An 18,899-nucleotide genomic window follows, 5' to 3' on the forward strand; every position below is an offset into this window, starting at 1 on the left:
CCATCCAGTTTGGAGGTATTTCCTGATCCAGCAATGGTCCTACTAGTGCCAAACACTTTCCACTTCTTAATTAAATACTTTATTATTCTCCTGTAGATTGATAAAGCCTTTAAAATACTTGTTTTTGTATCTCCTTAGTTGTGCCTGTTCACACTTTATCCCTGAGAGCTTTTGCCTGTACCTTGCCACCTATAGTTGATAGTTTGCTTTCATTTGCTTCACCAAGCACAGGGAATGCCCCAGGAATAGCTGTTTTTATGCTCAACTAATCAAAATTATTACAGCTGATCACAGATGGATGCCAAACAGCTTGGTGTGTAGAAGGCAAATATTTATACAATGCATATAACAGTGTTTTATTGAGCGGGGTGATCCTTTGCCCATATCAGGTACTGTACAGAGACAGATCATAAGTGCTCATGGCAAGCAGGCACAGTATGAACGACAGATCAGGGGTGTTCATGGCAAGTAGGCACAGTACAAATGATAAATAAGATCTGCTCATGCAGATCATGCAGACACAGTACAAGAACAGATCATTAATCCTCACGGCACGCAGGAACAACGACAGATCAGATGTGCTCACGGCATGCAGGCACAGTACGACCACAGATCATAAGTGCTCACGGCACACAGGCACAGTACAAATGACAGATCAGATCTGATCAGAGCATGCAGGCACAGTACAAACAACAGATCTGATCTGCTCAGGGCATGCAGGCACAGTACAAACGACAGATCAGATGAGCTCACAACAAGCAGGAACAGTACAAACGGCAGATCTGATCTGTTCAGGGCATGCAGGCACAGTACAAACGATAGATCAGATGTGCTCACGACATGCAGGCACAGTACAAACAACAGATCAGATCTGATCAGGGTATGCAGGCACAGTAAAAACAGATCTGATCTGCTCAGGGCATGCAGGCACAGTACAAACGACAGATCAGATGAGCTCACAACAAGCAGGAACAGTACAAACGACAGATCTGATCTGTTCAGGGCACACATGCACAGTACAAACGACAGATTAGATGCGCTCATGGCATGCAGGCACAGTACAAATGATAGATCAGATCTGATCAGGGCATGCAGGCACAGTACGACCACAGTTCATAAGTGCTCACGGCAAACAGGCACAGTACAAATGACAGATCAGATCTGATCAGGGCACACATGCACAGTACAAACAACAGATTAGATGCGCTCATGGCATGCAGGCACAGTACAAACGACAGACCAGATCTGATCAGGGTATGCAGGCACAGTACAAACGACAGATCAGATCTGATCAGGGCAGGCAGGCACAGTACAAACAACAGATCTGATCAGGACATGCAGGCACAGTACAAACGACAGATCTGATCAGGACATGCAGGCACAGTACAAACGACAGATCTGATCAGGGCATGCAGGCACAGTACAAACAACAGATCTGATCTGATCAGGGCAGGCAGGCACAGTACAAACGATAGATCAGATATGCTCACGACATGCAGGCACAGTACAAACGACAGATCTGATCAGGGCATGCAGACACAGTACAAACGACAGATCTGATCTGTTCAGGGCATGCAGGCACAGTACAAACAATAGATCAGATGTGCTCACGACATGCAGGCACAGTACAAACGACAGATCAGATCTGATCAGGGTATGCAGGCACAGTAAAAACAGATCTGATCTGCTCAGGGAATGCAGGCACAGTACAAATGACAGATCAGATCAGCTCAGGGCACACATGCACAGTACAAACGACAGATTAGATGCGCTCATGGCATGCAGGCACAGTACAAATGATAGATCAGATCTGATCAGGGCATGCAGGCACAGTACGACCACAGTTCATAAGTGCTCACGGCAAACAGGCACAGTACAAATGACAGATCAGATCTGATCAGGGCACACATGCACAGTACAAACAACAGATTAGATGCGCTCACGGCATGCAGGCACAGTACAAACGACAGACCAGATCTGATCAGGGTATGCAGGCACAGTACAAAGACAGTTCTGATCTGATCAGGGCAGGCAGGCACAGTACAAACAACAGATCTGATCAGGACATGCAGGCACAGTACAAACGACACATCTGATCAGGACATGCAGGCACAGTACAAACGACAGATCTGATCAGGGCATGCAGGCACAGTACAAATGACAGATCTGATCTGCTCAGTGCACGCAGGCACAGTAGGAATGACAGATCAGATCTGCTCAGGGCATGCAGGAACAGTACAAACAACAGATCAGATCTGCTCACAGCACGCAGGCACAGTACAAACGACAGATCAGATCTAATCACGGCACAAAGGCACAGTACAAATGGGAGACCAGATCTGTTTACAGCACACAGGCACAGTACAACCAACCAATCAGATCTGCTCATGGCACGCAGGCACAGTACAGCAACAGATCATAAGAGGTCATGGCACGCAGGCGCAGTGTGACAGATCAGATGTGCTCACAGGATGCAGGCGCACCAGCATAACCAACAGCAACCATCAATGTCATCTGTTGCTGGTCACCTTTATTTATTTATTTTTTTAAAAAGATGGGAAACGGTCAATGCGAAGATTGTTTGTTTATTTCAAGCAACTTTTCTCGCAGGTGTTAGCAGGGCCTTAGCTGAAGACATGTGTTAGCAGGGCCTTAGCTGAAGAGACAGCTGCTGAGTAACACTGGCATCTCATAGTGCTTTGTGTAGTCAGCACTAGCTACAAGACACATGTTTATTTCCTAACTATAATGCATATACTGTAGTAATATTTGGAAGCACCTTGCTAGACCTTGCACTGTTACCGTTCCTTGTGTGAGCTTCTCTTCACAGATGAAAGAAGAGCCTCCAAGGTGTGTGCTATTGCTAGGAACTAGAAATAAATAAATGAACATGAAAAGCAAAGCTGTGTGTCTGTAGTGATAGTGGAAAGATTGTACTATGTGAGGTGCTGTAGCCAATGCTTGCAGTAGCTCAGCAGCCCATCCCCCGCCCTCCTATCTCTCCTCCAGCAGAGTGGAGCTCAGCCAGTGCACAGGTCTGCAGTGGGGACAGCCTCTCTGCTGCTGCTGCTGCTGTGCTGCTTAGGGCTGAGGCTGCTCTCCTTAGCATGTGATAGACAAGAACCCTCTGCATTGCATCCAGTTTGCAGCTGATCTATTGTCCGTATGAACCCTCAGTAGTCTAGTTTAGTAAGTGCTCTCAGTACTGTACTTTGGGAGCTGTGCAGTCAGATTTGTGCAAGACTGAGCTGGCATTACTCCAAACATGGTTGCTGCACACTCTTCTCATTCTTCCTCCTCTGCAGAGTGGATTGCCTGCCTTGATAAAAGGTACCTTCACGTGTATTGTAGTGTATGCATGATGTGGCTGCTGTACTGCATAGCCTCTCTCTAATCTCTTTCAGTGCATGCTAATGAACCAGTGCTGGCTCCGAATGGTGCATGGTGGGCTATGTGTAATCACCACTGATTGGGGGGCATCTACGGTTATTGTATTGCGTGTCATTGGGTACTGCTGTGTATGCAGCGATCAGTGGACAACACCAGTGCTGATCTGCTCATTCCTGCTGTATGTATGTAGAGTTTGCCCTTGCTTTACACAGCGATCAGTGGACAGCGTCAGTGCTGATCTGCTCAGTCAGCCAGTCTTATTTCTGCTGTATGTATGTAGAGTTTGCCCTTGCTTTATGCAGCGATCAGTGGACAGCGCCAGTGCTGATCTGCTCCAGTCAGTCCCATTCCTGCTAGATGTAGAGTTTGCCCTTGCTATTGTTCTTTCCTGGGAATCAAGGTCTGCAGCCTAGAAAAATCAATACACTCTCAGTGTGCATTAGGGAAAATGGGCTAATAAACGGTGTGTAGTAAGGCATATCTGAGAGGGGAGATGATGGAGAAGGATGAGAATGTGGCCCAGTTGAAGCAGACTCCAAAATCAGGAGGTGGGATGCTGAAGGCGATTTAGGAATGCAGCAGACGTCAGCTGCTGCAGAACCTCTTGGCAGGAGAAGACTCTAGCTCTGTTTTATGTATTTAGGAGAATGTTTGTTCACAGATGTGTTTTCATGTGACAAACTGTTACTTCCATCAGCATGAGTTTATTCATTTAGTAACGCTGTCAGTCCTAGAAATACTATGTGTGTATTTTGTGTTGTAAGCAACAAGTACAGGCCAGATTTGGTTGAGTTTGCTCATAGGATTGTGCAGAGTACTCATTCCACCTCCCAATGTCAATAGAGAGAGTTGCCAACCTACTTGTTCTGTGTTTACAGATAAAAAGCTCAAAAATTCTGGACACGTGGGAGAAAAGGGGAGGTGCTGATGGAAATTGCCCCCATTATTCCATGTGCTTCCCTTATAGTGTTCCCATTATAGTCAGTCCCCCTCCCCTCCATCCTGTTAACACCATGCCCCAAATCAGTCTACATAGAGAGAGTCATTTTCTTTTTTTACTAATGGGGCAAAAGAAATACAATAATTTTTACGTATTGTCTGCGGACAGATTGTAACAGTGACTAGTCCTGACTGTTAGCTTTTAAAGAGGAATTCAAGTTAAAACTTCAGACAATCTGTCAATTTTTACTAAAGTCTGTGTCCCTATTTGGGGGGTTGGGGAATTCTTTTTCTGTCCACATCATTAAAGCAGGATAGGAATGCAGACACAAAGCAAAATCCCCCATAATTGTTCAAACACTTACCCATGCTACTTAGTAAAAGTATCTTTGTATGTATCTCAAGTTCATAAATCTCACCTTTGCTTTTTCTACAGTTCTACTTCCAGTGTAATGTCACAAAGTTTCCAGTGTGCCTTCACACATATGTTAGACAGAACACTGCAACAGGAGAGTGTCAATAGCTGTGAGATCGGACTAATGGTGACCTGACCCAAGAAAGCGTTTTACAATGTATTGTTAGGCTGTTAATGAAAGGGGGAGGTGCTTCTCCTGAAGTGTGCTAATGCTGGGAATACACCATACGTTCTTCCGCTTGATAGAAAGTCCGATAGATAATTTCCGACTTGTCTGATATTTCTTCCGATCATTTCTTGTCTCGATTTCTGATAGAAGTGAATGGAAAAAATAAGAAAAACCATCGGAAGATAAGAGAATCGAGCGTAAAAAGCGATCGGGTGGAAAAGCGAGCTAAAAAATGTATCGTGTGTACCCAGCATAAAAGTTCTGAGTGGCTGTGTAGGCAGAACAGTAAGCTCTGCTAACAGAGAAGGGGCTAACTGCTGCCTGGCTACACAGATAGAGTGCTAAGGCCTCACAGCCCCATGTAACTCAGTGGCCCACATACAACTATTTCTCCTGAGTTTTCTCCTAGGTGATATTTTTACACCTTGTTAATAACCAGGGGTGTAGCTTGGGTGGGGGGGGGCGAGGTGGGACATTTGCCCCTGGGCGCTGGGTCCCTAGGGGCGCCCAGCCGTGACTGTGATGTGTTTTTTTTTTCTTTTTAATATAAATTTATCTATTTCCCTGCGGGGAGCGCAGAGAAGGAGAAGCAGTAGGCACAGCGTTGGGGAAGGGGGGGATCTCTCCCCCCCCCCTTCCCTCACCTTAGGGCTCTCCCTCCCTCTCTCCCCTCTCCAGATATCGGTGGCGGCCGGCGGCAGGAGACTTACTCTATTCCCACTGTAGCTGATCTGTGCTCCGCTACTCTGGTCTAGTATAGACCAGAGTAGCGGAGCACAGATCTCTCTACGTGCTGGAATAGGGTAAGTGTCCTGTCGCCGGCCCGCCACCTGCTGCTGATATCTGGAGGGGGGAGCAAGGGAGGGGGAGCCCTAAGGTGAGGGAAAGGGGAGACATCAACCCTTCCCCACTGCTGTGCCTATTGCTCCCCCTTCTCTGTGCTGCCTTCCCTCCTGCTGGGGGGGGGGAGGCTGAAAAGTTATCTCCTAGGAGAAAACTCAGGAGAAGAAGTGAATTGCATATTGGCCCATGCACTAAACTACAATGCACAGTGCTTGCATTGCTATCTGTTGCAGTGTTGATCCCATTCAGTGAACACTGATGATACGACAGTCACTGGGGACAAAAATGTGTACAGCATTGTGCCCTGAGAAGGCACTGCTGCACAATACATAAGTGGGACGATAATCTGCTGTCTTTTCACTTTCTGATGTGCTTACTTATTGCATGTATAGCATATGGGTAGAAAGTCCAAGTGTTCAGTTAGAATCAGAGTAAACTTTATTTGCCAAGTGCTTTAGCCACCACACCCGGAATTATTTGTAGATGCATAGTGCAGATAGTGCAAATAACAACAAAATAGGTAGATAACAACCACATTGTGCAAAACAAACATGATATAACAGTATATGGTACAGTGCAACATGTGACAGTCAAAGCTACGGGCGTACGTTCATACATTGGGGCACCAAAGGAGCTGGAAGAGACTGGGGATATAATTTGGGAGAGGGCTTGAGTTGACGAGGAGGGCTGAAGGTGTTCCTATGCCTGGAGGTTTTGGTAGGGATGGTCCTGTAGCCAGGGTGGAAGGGGTCATGTGTAATCCTGCTGGCCCTGAACCTCATTCTAGCTATATGGAGGAGGTCCAGGGGGTTAGGGGTGACCCGCTGATCTTCTCAGCGGCACTTAATACTCTCTGGAGTTTGTGCCTGTCCCTTGCCTTTGCCCCTGAGTACCATACAATGAGGGAGGAGCAAAGGACTGATTCAATAGTGGCCGTGTAGAAACTGGTCAGTAGCTACTCATTGTTCAAAAAGATTGAACTTCTTCCCAGTCAGTAGCCAATACTCCCCTTCCTATGAGAAATCTCCCTTACTCAAATAGATCATCGGGACGTCGGTATTGCTGATATTGTGGTGAACCCCATCCCACAATGTGATATCAGGGCCATGGCCATGACCGTTTCCTGTCTGTGAACCTTGTTGCATTGTAGGAGATAAAGGCTGTTGTCACTGCCAAGAAAACAGTATCTCCTTCTATTCATATATGCATATATACCTGGTTCACATTAGCGTTTTTTTTGCGGAGCCGGTTGTACTGATCCGGCCATCGTGGATCAGGAAAAACGGTCAGTTTTTACAGCCAGTGTGCTGTAAACTGTCAGTTTTCTATTTTGTTACTATGTAGCTGCAAAACTTTCAGTTTCCATTCCGTTGAGCAAAACGGTCCGATAAATTAGCTCCCGCAGCATTTTTTTGTCCGTTCAGAGGAACGGACCACGGAACCGTACAGCCGGTTCCGTTGGCAAATGCAGATGTGAACCGGGCCAAAGTGTGATAGAAACTAGTCCTTTAACTCCCCACTTCCCGGCACTAAAATGACTATTTTATTATTTCCTGTTCCTGTGACTTGTGAAGAAGGTGGGGAGAGGAAGTCACAGAAATTCTCACACACTGGGGGGGAAAAAAAAACAGCCATAGAAATCCAAAAACAGGCTCAAAGCTTTGACCACACTATTCAAAATTAAAATGAGTCCCCTGGATTTAGATTTTAACATAAACCTGGGCAACAAAGTCCTACTACAGAAGCCTGCAACACAAGGGGCTGCCTGTGACCTTTCCTTAGTTTCCCTGCCACTGATAACCACTGACAAACTGCTGGAAGTTGTCAGTATTTCCATGGACATTAGCAAGCTCTTTAGATATTCATGTGACAGTGATTAACTGCTCATTTAAACTCAGTGTTCATCTATAGAGGAAGCAGTAGAGTGTTGTACCGTATTAGCCATCAGTAAAAGCAAGGAGTTTTGAATCAGGGTGATGCCATTTATTCGCTATCTTAGAGATGAATAAACAGTAAACTTAAGCCTTCGTCGGACTTGGTTCCTGACAAAATGTGAAAAACACAGCTTATATATACTGACATACAGAGGAGAAACATTCTTTAGCAAACATAAATAAATGTAATTAGATGAATTAACTGTTACTTCAGGAGGCTTTCCCAGGCATCCTGGCTACAATGATAAGATCAACAGTTTCCTCAACATAACATAAAACAGCCACTGGTGATGGGAAGACATCATAAATTCCAAGTTTAAACGGTGACTGGCTGACTACATGCACCAATAATTCTTCAGTATATTTAAGCTGTGTTTTTTACATTTTGTCAGAGACCAAGTCCGACGAAGGCTTATTATAACCCGAAAGCTTACTGTTACTTGCTGTAGCAGCATGCAACATTTCCCAGTTCAGATATTTCTAATTATGATTGCATTGCAGTAGCAATTGGAGCTAATTATTTTCCATCTTCAATGCAGATACTGAAGGTTCATAAAAATAAGGAAAGCAAGGTAAAATAACATTTCCCATCACTCTTTGAAATGTATAGAGCTACAGAATTTGACTAGTTGACGTTATCCGAGAATGTAGAAATCTCATTTTTCAAATCTCACTAAGAGGCATACTAAAAGAAATTGTATAGAAACGTATAGTGCCTAAAGCAAATACAATTCAGCCTGAAGTGATTGTTTATTCCTCAAATAAAGTGGAATTTCATTAAACTGAGTGGTAAATCAGCTGTTGCTATTACTAATCCAGCTTGTACTCAGAGGATAATAAAAAATTGACAAGTTTAATGAGTCATGAGAAAAATGAGAAAGTGATGTCAGGCATAATTTTTTTCTCAAGTAAAGCCAGATTTGCTTTACTGCATTAGAAACTATTGGGTGGCCCAGAGTACAGCTGGGGGAGAAGAGAGGCTATCAGATGCTTCCTTCCATGTCCTGATCAGCACCAGAATAATGATATCTGGAATTTGGGTAGATTCAATAGGAAACACAGACACTCTCCTCTGGCTTCAGCCAACAGGCAAACTTATGACAGTTCTGTAAAGTCAGAACTGTTACCCAGAGCTCAGAAGAGTACAGGCTGAACTTTATTTGCTTTAGGCACTTTACATTTATGTACAATTTCATTTAGTATGCCTCAAACATCTTTTAGTAAATTTTGGAAAATAAGCTTACTACATTACCGGATAACAACTAGTCAAATTCTAATTACAACTGGTAAATGAGAGTTTAATGTATACCTGACCTGAGGCATAGCAGCTAAGGTAAGCACAGAGGCAGGGGTGTAACTAGAGGGGTGCAGCCTCTGCAATCGCAGGGGGGGGGGGGGTGTACCCAGAATAATATCCTACCATATTATTATACTGTACTGTGAGTGGCTGAGGGAGACCTTTCAGGAATCCCCCCCCCCCCCTGAAAATCCTGGGTTTGCCCCTGCATGCCCTGAGGTATACGGATCCAGCATGAGCACACCTCTGAGATTACCTCAGGAAACCTTACCTAAAGTATACTTTAAGATTGCAAGGTGCTGGAAACTGGGTAGGTTGCCAGAGGGTAACAGGTATTAGTTTTATTTCAGTTGGATTACCTAAGTGGGAGATACTGTACTTAGGAAACAAAGCTATGCCAGGCTACAACTACTGCAAATGCAGCTTCTGCTTATCTACCAAATCATATGCAAAGAGCTGTTTTTGCCTTTGCAACACCCTGCCATAATTTGTTTTGGCAATGACAGGAGAATGGGGGTGGGGTGCAGGGAGGTATTTACCCCATACAATTTGGTCAAGTCGCGGGGCAGGCGCCACCTTTTATGCCTTCATTATTATGTTATGTATCTCATCCATCTCTCCCAAGCAACTTGATCTAGTCTCTGCCACCCCATCCAATCTCTAAAGGTAGCCATTCATGAGCCAATCAAATCGATCAATTTACCATTGATAGTATAAGAAACTAAAAAAAAATCGATTTTTCAATTTTTTCACCTGATCCTGATTGGATGTGTTAGAAAGATCAGATCGATTAAAACTTTCAGGTTTTATATTTTTCTATAATTTCTTTGATGTTTTTGAAAAATCAGACATAAGTGTAAATTGATTTGATTTCTCTGATTATTGGATTGTTCAGATTTCTCGGGTTGTAAAAAAGTTGAATCCTGTATGTCTACAGCAGTGTGGGGAAGGTAGAGGCAAGGCAAAACCAAGTGAGGAAGATGAATGTCATACACTATGGCCAATGGAGCAGTGATGTAATGCTGGATGATGCTCCCTGCCACCACAGATAATACGCAGTGAACACGCCTTTACCCCAGAGGTCAGAGCTGGACCTCCCCATCATGTAGGAACAAGAACCAGCTTCCTGTAGGTGACAGTAAGCAGAGACAGCTACCACAGTCTGGCAGCAATGCCAGAGATTGATGCCTCTGCCCAGTCTCCCCCCCCCCCCCCCCACAATCTTAGCTAACACCAACAAGTGCACCCATTCTAGCCTGCCAACAGTCACAGTGATACTCCTTAACCATCAATAGCTACAGACATCCTCCCACCCACCATCTCGGCAAGCACTAACAAGTAGTATGGACAACTGACGCTACAGGGTTTCTGTCTTAATGGGCACATTGCCTAATATTTTGAAATACATCACATCAGTTGCTATTATTCTAAGAACACATCATTTGTGTTCTCATAGCATGCCCTCCTTCCTCACCATGACTAGCTCCTTAAGATGTTGAACTCGTTTCACGAAACACATTGAGCTTCTACAGTATATTGTTGTCTGTACCTGTTGAGCTTCTACTGTGCATCCTTCTCTTACCCCCAGCTCCATGCTGTCTCCCTGTGCCCTCCAATGTCCGGCTGCATCCTCTTCTTTCCCCCAGCTTAATGGCTCTGTGTCCCTGAGCTTCATCCTATGGGGAAGAAGTACAGCAACTTGTTTTTCTACAGGAGCCGACACAGACAGGTCCATGGCTCCATTATTGGGCCAATCACTGCACGGGCTGAGTGTCAACGAGTGCAGTAATTAGCCCAATGATGGAGCCATGGTCCCGCCGTGAGACCATCAATAACCGGACCAGACCAGTAATAACACAATTTACCATACTTTTTTCCTCTTACTGCTGCTAGGGTTTTCTTTCGGGGATGTCTTTATTTTGGGGAAACACAGTATATGTAGTGACACTATTTTAAATCGTTTCCTGTTGAACAGCACTGTTGTTGGGTGACATACTTTTTGCAGCCACAAAACTTGGCCAAGTCCTCTTGATTCATCGTTTGATGTATAAATATTTAATAATATATATGTACATATTTTATACAAATGGTACCTCAGGGAGACCTGCTTCTTTGTTCTGAAATTGTTCAAGATTAGCATACGGTATATCTTTTTCATAGAGATTGATATAAATTAATGTAGCATTCTTAGATAGTAATTTTTCCTTCTCTGTGCATTATTTTGGTCCCCTTTAACCATTTAATGACAATGTAACGTATTAAAACGTCATGCTTTAGCCTATTAACGGCAACATGACGTTTTAATACGTCGCGCATTCCCGCCGCCACTCCGCACGTGTCCGCGCCGCACGTGTCCGCGCCGCTTCCGCCGCCGTTTCCGTCGGGATCTCTTGTTAAGTGATTGAGGAAGAGGACTGAGCAGTCCTCTACCCAATCGCAATGCCTGAAGTGAATGGACGTGACCGCGAACAGCGGCCACCTCCATTCATAAAACAGGAAACTGTTTAAGTTTAATAAAGTGTAAAAGAAAAAAAAAAGTGATCACTTCCTTAACGGGAGAGTGTTCACTAGCGCCATCTTGTGGCCAAAAAGTATATTACACACAAGCACAAACATACTATGTAAAATACACAATATTAATAAAATAAATACATTACACTTCCACCCCCCCCTTAAAAAAAAACACTTGTATAAAAAAAAAAATCACCTTAAAATCAATAAATAAATAGTTGACTGAGGGAAATTTTATTTTATTACTTAGGAGTTTTTAATTATGGCTAAAACAAAAAAAAACAAACAAAAGGAAAAATAACACCTATATTTTAAAATAATATATTGTCGCCATACATTGTGATAGGGACATAATTTAAACGGTTTAATAATCGGGACAACTGGGCAAATAAAAAGTGTTTGTTTTATCCAGAGGAGAATGTTTAATTTTAAAACTATAATGGCTAAAAACTGAGAAATAATGCTTTTTTTCCATTATTTCTGTATTTTTCCCATAAAATGCATTTAGAATAAAAAGATTCTTAGCAAAATGTACTACCCACAGAAAGCCTAATTGGTGGCGAAAAAAACAAGGTATAGATCATTTTCTTGTGATAAGTAGTAATAAAGTTATTAGGGAATAAAAAGGAGGAGCACTGACAGGTGAAAATTGCTCTGGTCCGTTAGGGTAAAAACCCTTGGGGGTGAACTGGTTAAAGGAAACCAGAGACGTAGAACAAGAAAGATTTGAGACTTACCCGGGGCTTCCCCTAGCCCCATAAGCACGTTTGCGTTCCTTGTCATCCTCCCGCGGTCTGCTGTTCATCAGCAATCAGCCAGTCGGGGTCTTCTGCACATGCCCGGACCTCCTACACATGCGCAGAAGACCCCGCCTGACTTGACTGAACCAGTTACTGGTGCTGATTGCAGCTGAATTGCAAACCGGATGGCAAAGGAACTCCGGCGTGATTATAGGGCTGGAGGAAGCCCCGGGTAAGTATCAAATCTTCCTTGTTCTACGTCTCTGGTACTCTTTAGAGCCCCTCTAAAGTGTCTTTTTCATCTGTTTAATATTGTATGGGTTGTTGAGGATTTAGGTTGTAACTTCAGTCTTTTTGATGAAAAAATATCCTTAACAAAGGTCAGTTGTCATTGTACAGAGTACCCAAATGTTACTTTTGCACATGACAAGTAAGACTTCTGCAACTAAAAATTATGGTTGAAAAATGTGAAAAATGTGATCATGGAATCTGAAGCAGACCAATTAAAAGTGTATGGGAAGACTGATTATGAGACATATCCCTCTATCATCCAATCTGATAAAAAAATAATCTTTTGCCCGCTCATACACCGCAGACCAATTTCTGATAGATTTCATCATGAAACCTACCAGAAATCGGCCTAGTGCAGTTGCCTCCGTGGCCTGCCTAGCCACCCCCCCAAGTGTCTAAGTGTCCCCCCCCCATGTCCCCGTGCTTAGCAAAGTCTCACCTGTCCGCCTACTTGTCTCCTAGCCTTCTCCGGTGTTAGGCGAGTGCCTGTATCACCTGGCACCAGGCATGTGTTGTGATGCTAAACAAGCACTTGGTGCCACGTGGTACATGTGCTCATGGTGACTGTAATCACCAGAGGAGGCAGGAGTCAGACTGGCAGAGAGGTGAAACTTTACACTGCACACGGGCGCTGGGGGGCATCAGTCATCATGAAATCGAACGCCATTACCGCCTTACCCCCAATCAAACCTATGCAACTGAGATTTTCCAACATGTCCAAACAATGCTTTTGACTGATTTCAGTTGGAAATCGATTGAAGGATCAATCCGGCTGCCATGTTGAGTCAACCATTCTCTTTCTATACTATACAATTATCAAAAAGGAAGGTTGATTGGGCCGCAATATCAAGTGGTTTATGGGTATCTTAAAGGGGTTCACAGCAGATTCTGTGGATAGGGCTCTTATTGCTCTACTGGTATAAATTCATGTCAGGCATGATTGTTCATGTTCAGAATGCAAGTGGCAGCACACAGACAAAGCTGACTGATAAGTGTGTGCTGCAGGAAGTGACTGGAGGTTGAGCTCCTGACCAGTTACTTTGAGAGATGTACTGTATTTGACATCAGCAATTGAAGGATCTTATAAATAGATATGAAATAAGTTTTGCCATGTAGTGTCAGCGTAAGACTAGGGACATATTTGTGAATGAGGTTGGATAGGGATCATAATAGCATTTCATAAATGATATCTGTTACTGACAGACTAACAGCATTTGTGCATTGTTAATGAATGAAAGAAACACTTAGTAATGTGCTTATTGTGTTTGTACTTCCTATATGGGAGTTCCCTGTCTCAGCTAAGCAGTCTTAGCACAGAGCGTTTCTGTTTTGTTTGGCTGAATAAGCTCTGCTTTGTGTGCCTATTCCTAGAGTTGAATCTTTCTAGGCAGAAATCAGCAGTAGGGATCCTGTGACCCACATTTCAAACTGATGCTATTTCCTCGTGTAATTATAACACTGAATGCATGAACTCTTACTATAGGGGCTAACAAACTATAAATGCATGGATTCAACCCTGAGGCAAGGACATAACTTCAGCTATAGCAAACCATGTGACTGCTGTGGGGCCATGCGGTGTAGAGGGGAGCTCTGTTGTGTTTAGCTACATAATGATTGAAGCAGGCAGTTACTGTATTATGCAAGGTGTGTAAAATTGATATATGCCCTGGATCTAATACCTATACAACTGGTATGAAAGCAATTAGTATACTGTACTATAGTGTACTGGCCGTCTTACTTCAAAGGATATCCAAGCTGAAAAGGGAAAGTTAGTCGTCACTTACCTAAGGCTACTTCCAGCCCCTAGCTTTTTATTTGGTTCACCGGTGTAGTTCTGCTGTTCTACAGTGCGCCACTAGCTCTTTATTATTATTATTATTATTATTATTATTGATTTATATAGCGCCAGCATCTTCCATGGTGCTGTACAATAGCATACAGGGTATAACATTACAAAGTATACAATACAACAGTTGATATAAGACAAGAGGGTATAATAGCTAAAGCAGTGAACACATTAACTACATATTTTACACAGAGGTGGGAGGTATGTACACCCATTACACAGCATTGTGAGACAAAAGAGAAGAGAGCCCTGGCCAAAAGGCCTTACACTACAGTCTAAACGTTTAAAGGAGAACTGTAGTGAGAGGGATATGAAGGCTGCCATATTTATTTCCTTTTAAGCAATACCAGTTGCCTAGCTACCCTGCTGATCCTCTGCCTCTAATACTTTTAGCCCTAGACCCTGAACAAGCATGCAGCAGATCAGGTATTTCTGACATTATTGTCAGATCTGACAAGATTAGCTGCATGCATGTTTCTGGTGTGATTCACACCACTGCAGGCAAATAGATCAGCAGGGCTGCCAGGCAACTGGTATTGCTTAAAAGGAAATCAATATGGCAGCCTCCATATACCGCTCACTACAGTTCTCCTTTAAGGTATAGGACAGTTGGTAAGGGAAGCTGTGTGTGGAGCGGTAGAAATGGTGGTTAGGGGGCAGTGTCCTAGGTAGGAGAGTATGCTTGCCTGAAGAGATGTGTTTTCAGCTTGCGCCCAAAAATGGTAAGTGTGGATGAGTGGTGGATGTGCTGAGGGAGAGTGTTCCAGAGGAGTGGATAGGATCGAGAGAAGTCTTGTAAACGGGAGTGGGAGGAGGTGATCAGGGAAGAAGACAGAAGGATATCGTTAGCGATCGATTGCTTGTAGGATGATATCTGGAAATATGTTGTGGAGAACTTTGTAGGCAAGAGTAAAGATTTTAAATTGTATCCTTTGTGTAACTAGCTCTTCCAAAAGATCCCCTATCACAGTTGTGGTCGCGGGTTATTGCATATATGCAGGCACATCTGCGCGCCTTTCTCGGACACATTAAAGTAGATGGGAGCATTCTGCACTCCTGCAGTTCATAAAGACTTAAACTGCGCAAGCACAGAATGCTCCTAGCAACTGGAGTGTGATCAGGAGAGGCGCACAGACATGCCTGCGAATGCACAATAGCCTGGGACTATAGCTGTAGTCAGGGATCTTTTGGAGGTGCTAGCTGCACTCTGGAGGGCAGTGTAACTATGGCGAGAGACCAGATAGACTGCTAGGGGCTGGAAGAAACTCCAGTTAAGAAGATCTAATCGGGAACGTTTCAGCACGGATGTCTTTTGGGAAAGGCTCAAATCTCATCAGAGCGGTGATGTGGCTAAGAAGCTATTATGAGTGTGAGTTTTATTTCAGGCCCCCAAAGCGCTCTGTACATAACAAGTGATATGGGGCATCAATACCTGCCAAGGACAGCCACAGTTTCAGAGGGGTGTTAGCAGGGGGAGATGATCCATTTGTTAATGCCTACCACAATTCAAAATATACACAAGGGTGATCATTAGCACCATAGCAGAGATAATGCAGCAGTTCAAGGAAGGGCCACTGCTGAGCTGCTCTAGTCTTGGGGCCAGGTGTGGTCACAGCCTTCGCATCACCAACTGCTATGCCACAGTTAGAGAAGTTACATCTGAAATGCAAGTTACACAGTCAGGGGCCCTGCAATGGTCTTGCTGTGGAGCTCCAATACGCCTTGTTCACACTGTGTGCATTTCAGCAATGTGTAAAGTGTGCAACATGCAAAGACATCAGTAATGAATTGACTACACTGTCTGATGTCTCCACTTTTGGTCTGTGCAGTGCACTGCTGCATGCATTTTCATCCAAACGCAGCTCTGTCCCATTCGATGTCAGTGGATAGAGTCAGCATCACAAATAAGAATATATATCAATGTAAAGGATGGGAATACAATTTAGAGTGAATTACCTACATTAAGACCACCCCACGCCAATGCGCGTGGCCGCGGTGTCAATTGGCGTCAAGTCCTGGGGCCGGCTACTGCAGGAGATCATGCGCACGCAAACTGTGATACCGCCGTCTTTTTAGTTAGTACAGCGCTGTGATCAGCTGCAGAGCTTTACTGGGGACATAAGAGAGCGATCGGCTCTCATAGGCTGAAGCCTATGACAGCCGATCACCATGATTGGCTGACTGCAGGGAGGGAGGGAGGGAAAAAGGAAACAATAATAAATATCGAAATTTAATTAAAAAAAACAAACAAACAAACATATTTATAAAAAAAAGTAAACACCAGGGGGGGGGAGGGGGGGAGGGGGCCCTGTTGGTGGGGAGAAAATGGCGGGGGGAGTCACTTGTGTGCTGTGTTGTGTGGCCCTGCAGCGAGGCCTTAGGGCCTGTTTCCACTACACGCAGATTTGATGCAGATTGGATGCAGAAAAACTGACTCCAATTAATTCCTATGGGCCTGTTTCCACTAAACGCGATTATTCTGATGCAGATTTTCCCATAGTCATTAATTGGAGTCAGTTTTTCTGCATCCATTCTGCATCCAATCTGCGTCAAATCTGCGTGTAGTGGAAACAGGCCCTTATAGACTCCAATGAATGCCTATGGGAAAATCTGCATCAGAATAATCGCGTTTAGTGGAAACAGGCCCATAGGCATTAATTGGAGTCAGTTTTTCTGCATCCATTCTGCATCCAATCTGCGTGTAATGGAAACAGGCCCTTAAAGCTGCAGTGGCCTGTTAACAGAAAAATGGCCTGGTCTTTAGGGGGGTTTAACACTGTGGTCCTGAAGTGGTTAAGCACATTTTAAATAGAAAAATGCATATATTTACATAGATTTGTACATCAGTCCTGAAAGAGGGAGAAAGAGGCACAAAGGGATTGGGTTCCCAAAGAGGGACTGTCCCTCCAAAAGAGGGACAGTTGTGAGCCATGCTTACACCCCTTGTCTTGTGGTGCACGTTTTTAGTTTTACTGTCCAGCTATTGTCTTGCTGTCTGATAATGTTCTTCACATTTTGGAGATTGAATTCAGAAACTCAATTTTTACCGCACACCACGTGTCTTCAATGCTTTCTCCTTACGACTTGGAAGGAGGAAGCATCAGAGTCACATGATGCTCAGCGTGAATCGCAAGTAAGTGAACTCCCCTTGACCCTGTCCACTTCTTTGGGTGCTGAAGTGTGGTGTGCTGCGTGCAGGAGAAATCGGGTTTCTGAATTCAGTATCCTGAATCCAAACACCAACACTGTCTGATAGCGGAAATGAAAAATGTCATCTGGTGACATTACATATACAGTATTACCTTAAATTAAACAGCATAGAAGTAAACGTGTGACTTGCGTAGCAGCCTGTAGGTCTGTGTAATGCATAGAAATATAACTCCGCGTTCCTCAGAGTCCTATGAATTGTTAATGCGCATTAGACCGCACTAACATCACAGTATGGAACCCTCATGTTCTGTGATCTCTTCCTGCAGCCGTGTACATCCGTTGCACAGGCCCTGCAGGTGACAGTCACCAGACAGGGATGTGGACTTCTGAAATAAGACAAGCTCTGCAGGCAGCAATACACTGAAGGGTCTGGTTTGCTATTGTTAACATATACTGTACAGGGCAGTCAGCATAAGTGAGATCGGATATGAGAAAGGTGAATCGTGGCTTGAAGTAGTGGAAAAAGACTGTTGTGAATGGACATGAACAAAGAATACTGTGTATACTGGAGTATAAGTAGACATTTAGGTCTGATTCACTTTATAAAAGTATAGGGGTTGACTTATACACGAGTCACCGGCAACACTGAGCACACTGAGTTATGTGTGTACTAATAGTGACATTCCCATTTGCAGCAATTTGCCCTGTGGTAAGTTATACTTTGAGGAAAGAAAATGCCAAGAAAACACAGGTCTGAAAGTCATGGCCACAGCAATTAACAAGGAAAGGGGCAGGGGGGAAATACTGGGCTGCAGGAAGGGTGAATAATTGCAGCACTTGGGGGTCTGGAGGAGGTATTGGCTGCACTTAACCCTCCTGACGGTCTATTAAAATCTGCCAGGGGGCAGCGCAGCAGTCTTTTTTTTTTTTTTAAATCATGTAGCGAGCCCAGGGCTCGCTACATGATAGCCGCTATGCAGCGGCATCCCCCCGCCCGCTTCGACCGCCTCCGGCGATATCCGATCAGGAAATCCCGTTCAAAGAACGGGATTTCCTGTAAGGGCTTCCCCCGTCACCATTGGGAGTCCCGATCCACCCCTCAGCGCTGCCTGGCACTGATTGGCCAGGCAGCGCACGGGGTCGGGGGGGGGGGGGCGTCACGGCGGATAGCAGCGATCGGTCTGCTCATGCAGCTAGCAAAGTGCAAAAAAAAAATTATGCAAATCGGCCCAGCAGGGCCTGAGAAAACCTCCTGCGCGGCTTACCCCGAACTACGGGGCTACCGCCAGGAAGGTTAAGGGACAGGTGGGGTTAATGGCTGCAATACTGTATGCAGCGCAGTCTTTAACCCCTCCTGAGCCCCAAGTGCAGCCA

At 44.4% G+C, this 18,899-nt stretch overlaps 1 protein-coding gene across 5 annotated transcripts in view; it reads left to right on the forward strand.

Moving 5' to 3' along the window:
• RAPGEF4 (Rap guanine nucleotide exchange factor 4) overlaps positions 1-18,899 on the forward strand; it is a 467,459-nt gene that overhangs the window by 9,383 nt on the left and 439,177 nt on the right. For 3 of the 5 annotated variants that reach the window (XM_068245485.1, XM_068245486.1, XM_068245489.1), the window contains exon 1: positions 3,053-3,330. The exons of the other annotated variants lie outside the window; for them this stretch is intronic. In XM_068245485.1, coding sequence (XP_068101586.1) covers positions 3,266-3,330 — 65 coding nt within the window. In that variant the 5' untranslated portion in view covers positions 3,053-3,265. Of the gene's footprint in view, positions 1-3,052; positions 3,331-18,899 lie in introns of those variants that run through there. 5 annotated transcript variants of the gene reach the window in all.

The sequence above is a fragment of the Hyperolius riggenbachi genome, chromosome 7 (genome assembly GCF_040937935.1).
Source record: "Hyperolius riggenbachi isolate aHypRig1 chromosome 7, aHypRig1.pri, whole genome shotgun sequence".
Classification (NCBI taxonomy): Eukaryota; Metazoa; Chordata; class Amphibia; order Anura; family Hyperoliidae; genus Hyperolius; species Hyperolius riggenbachi.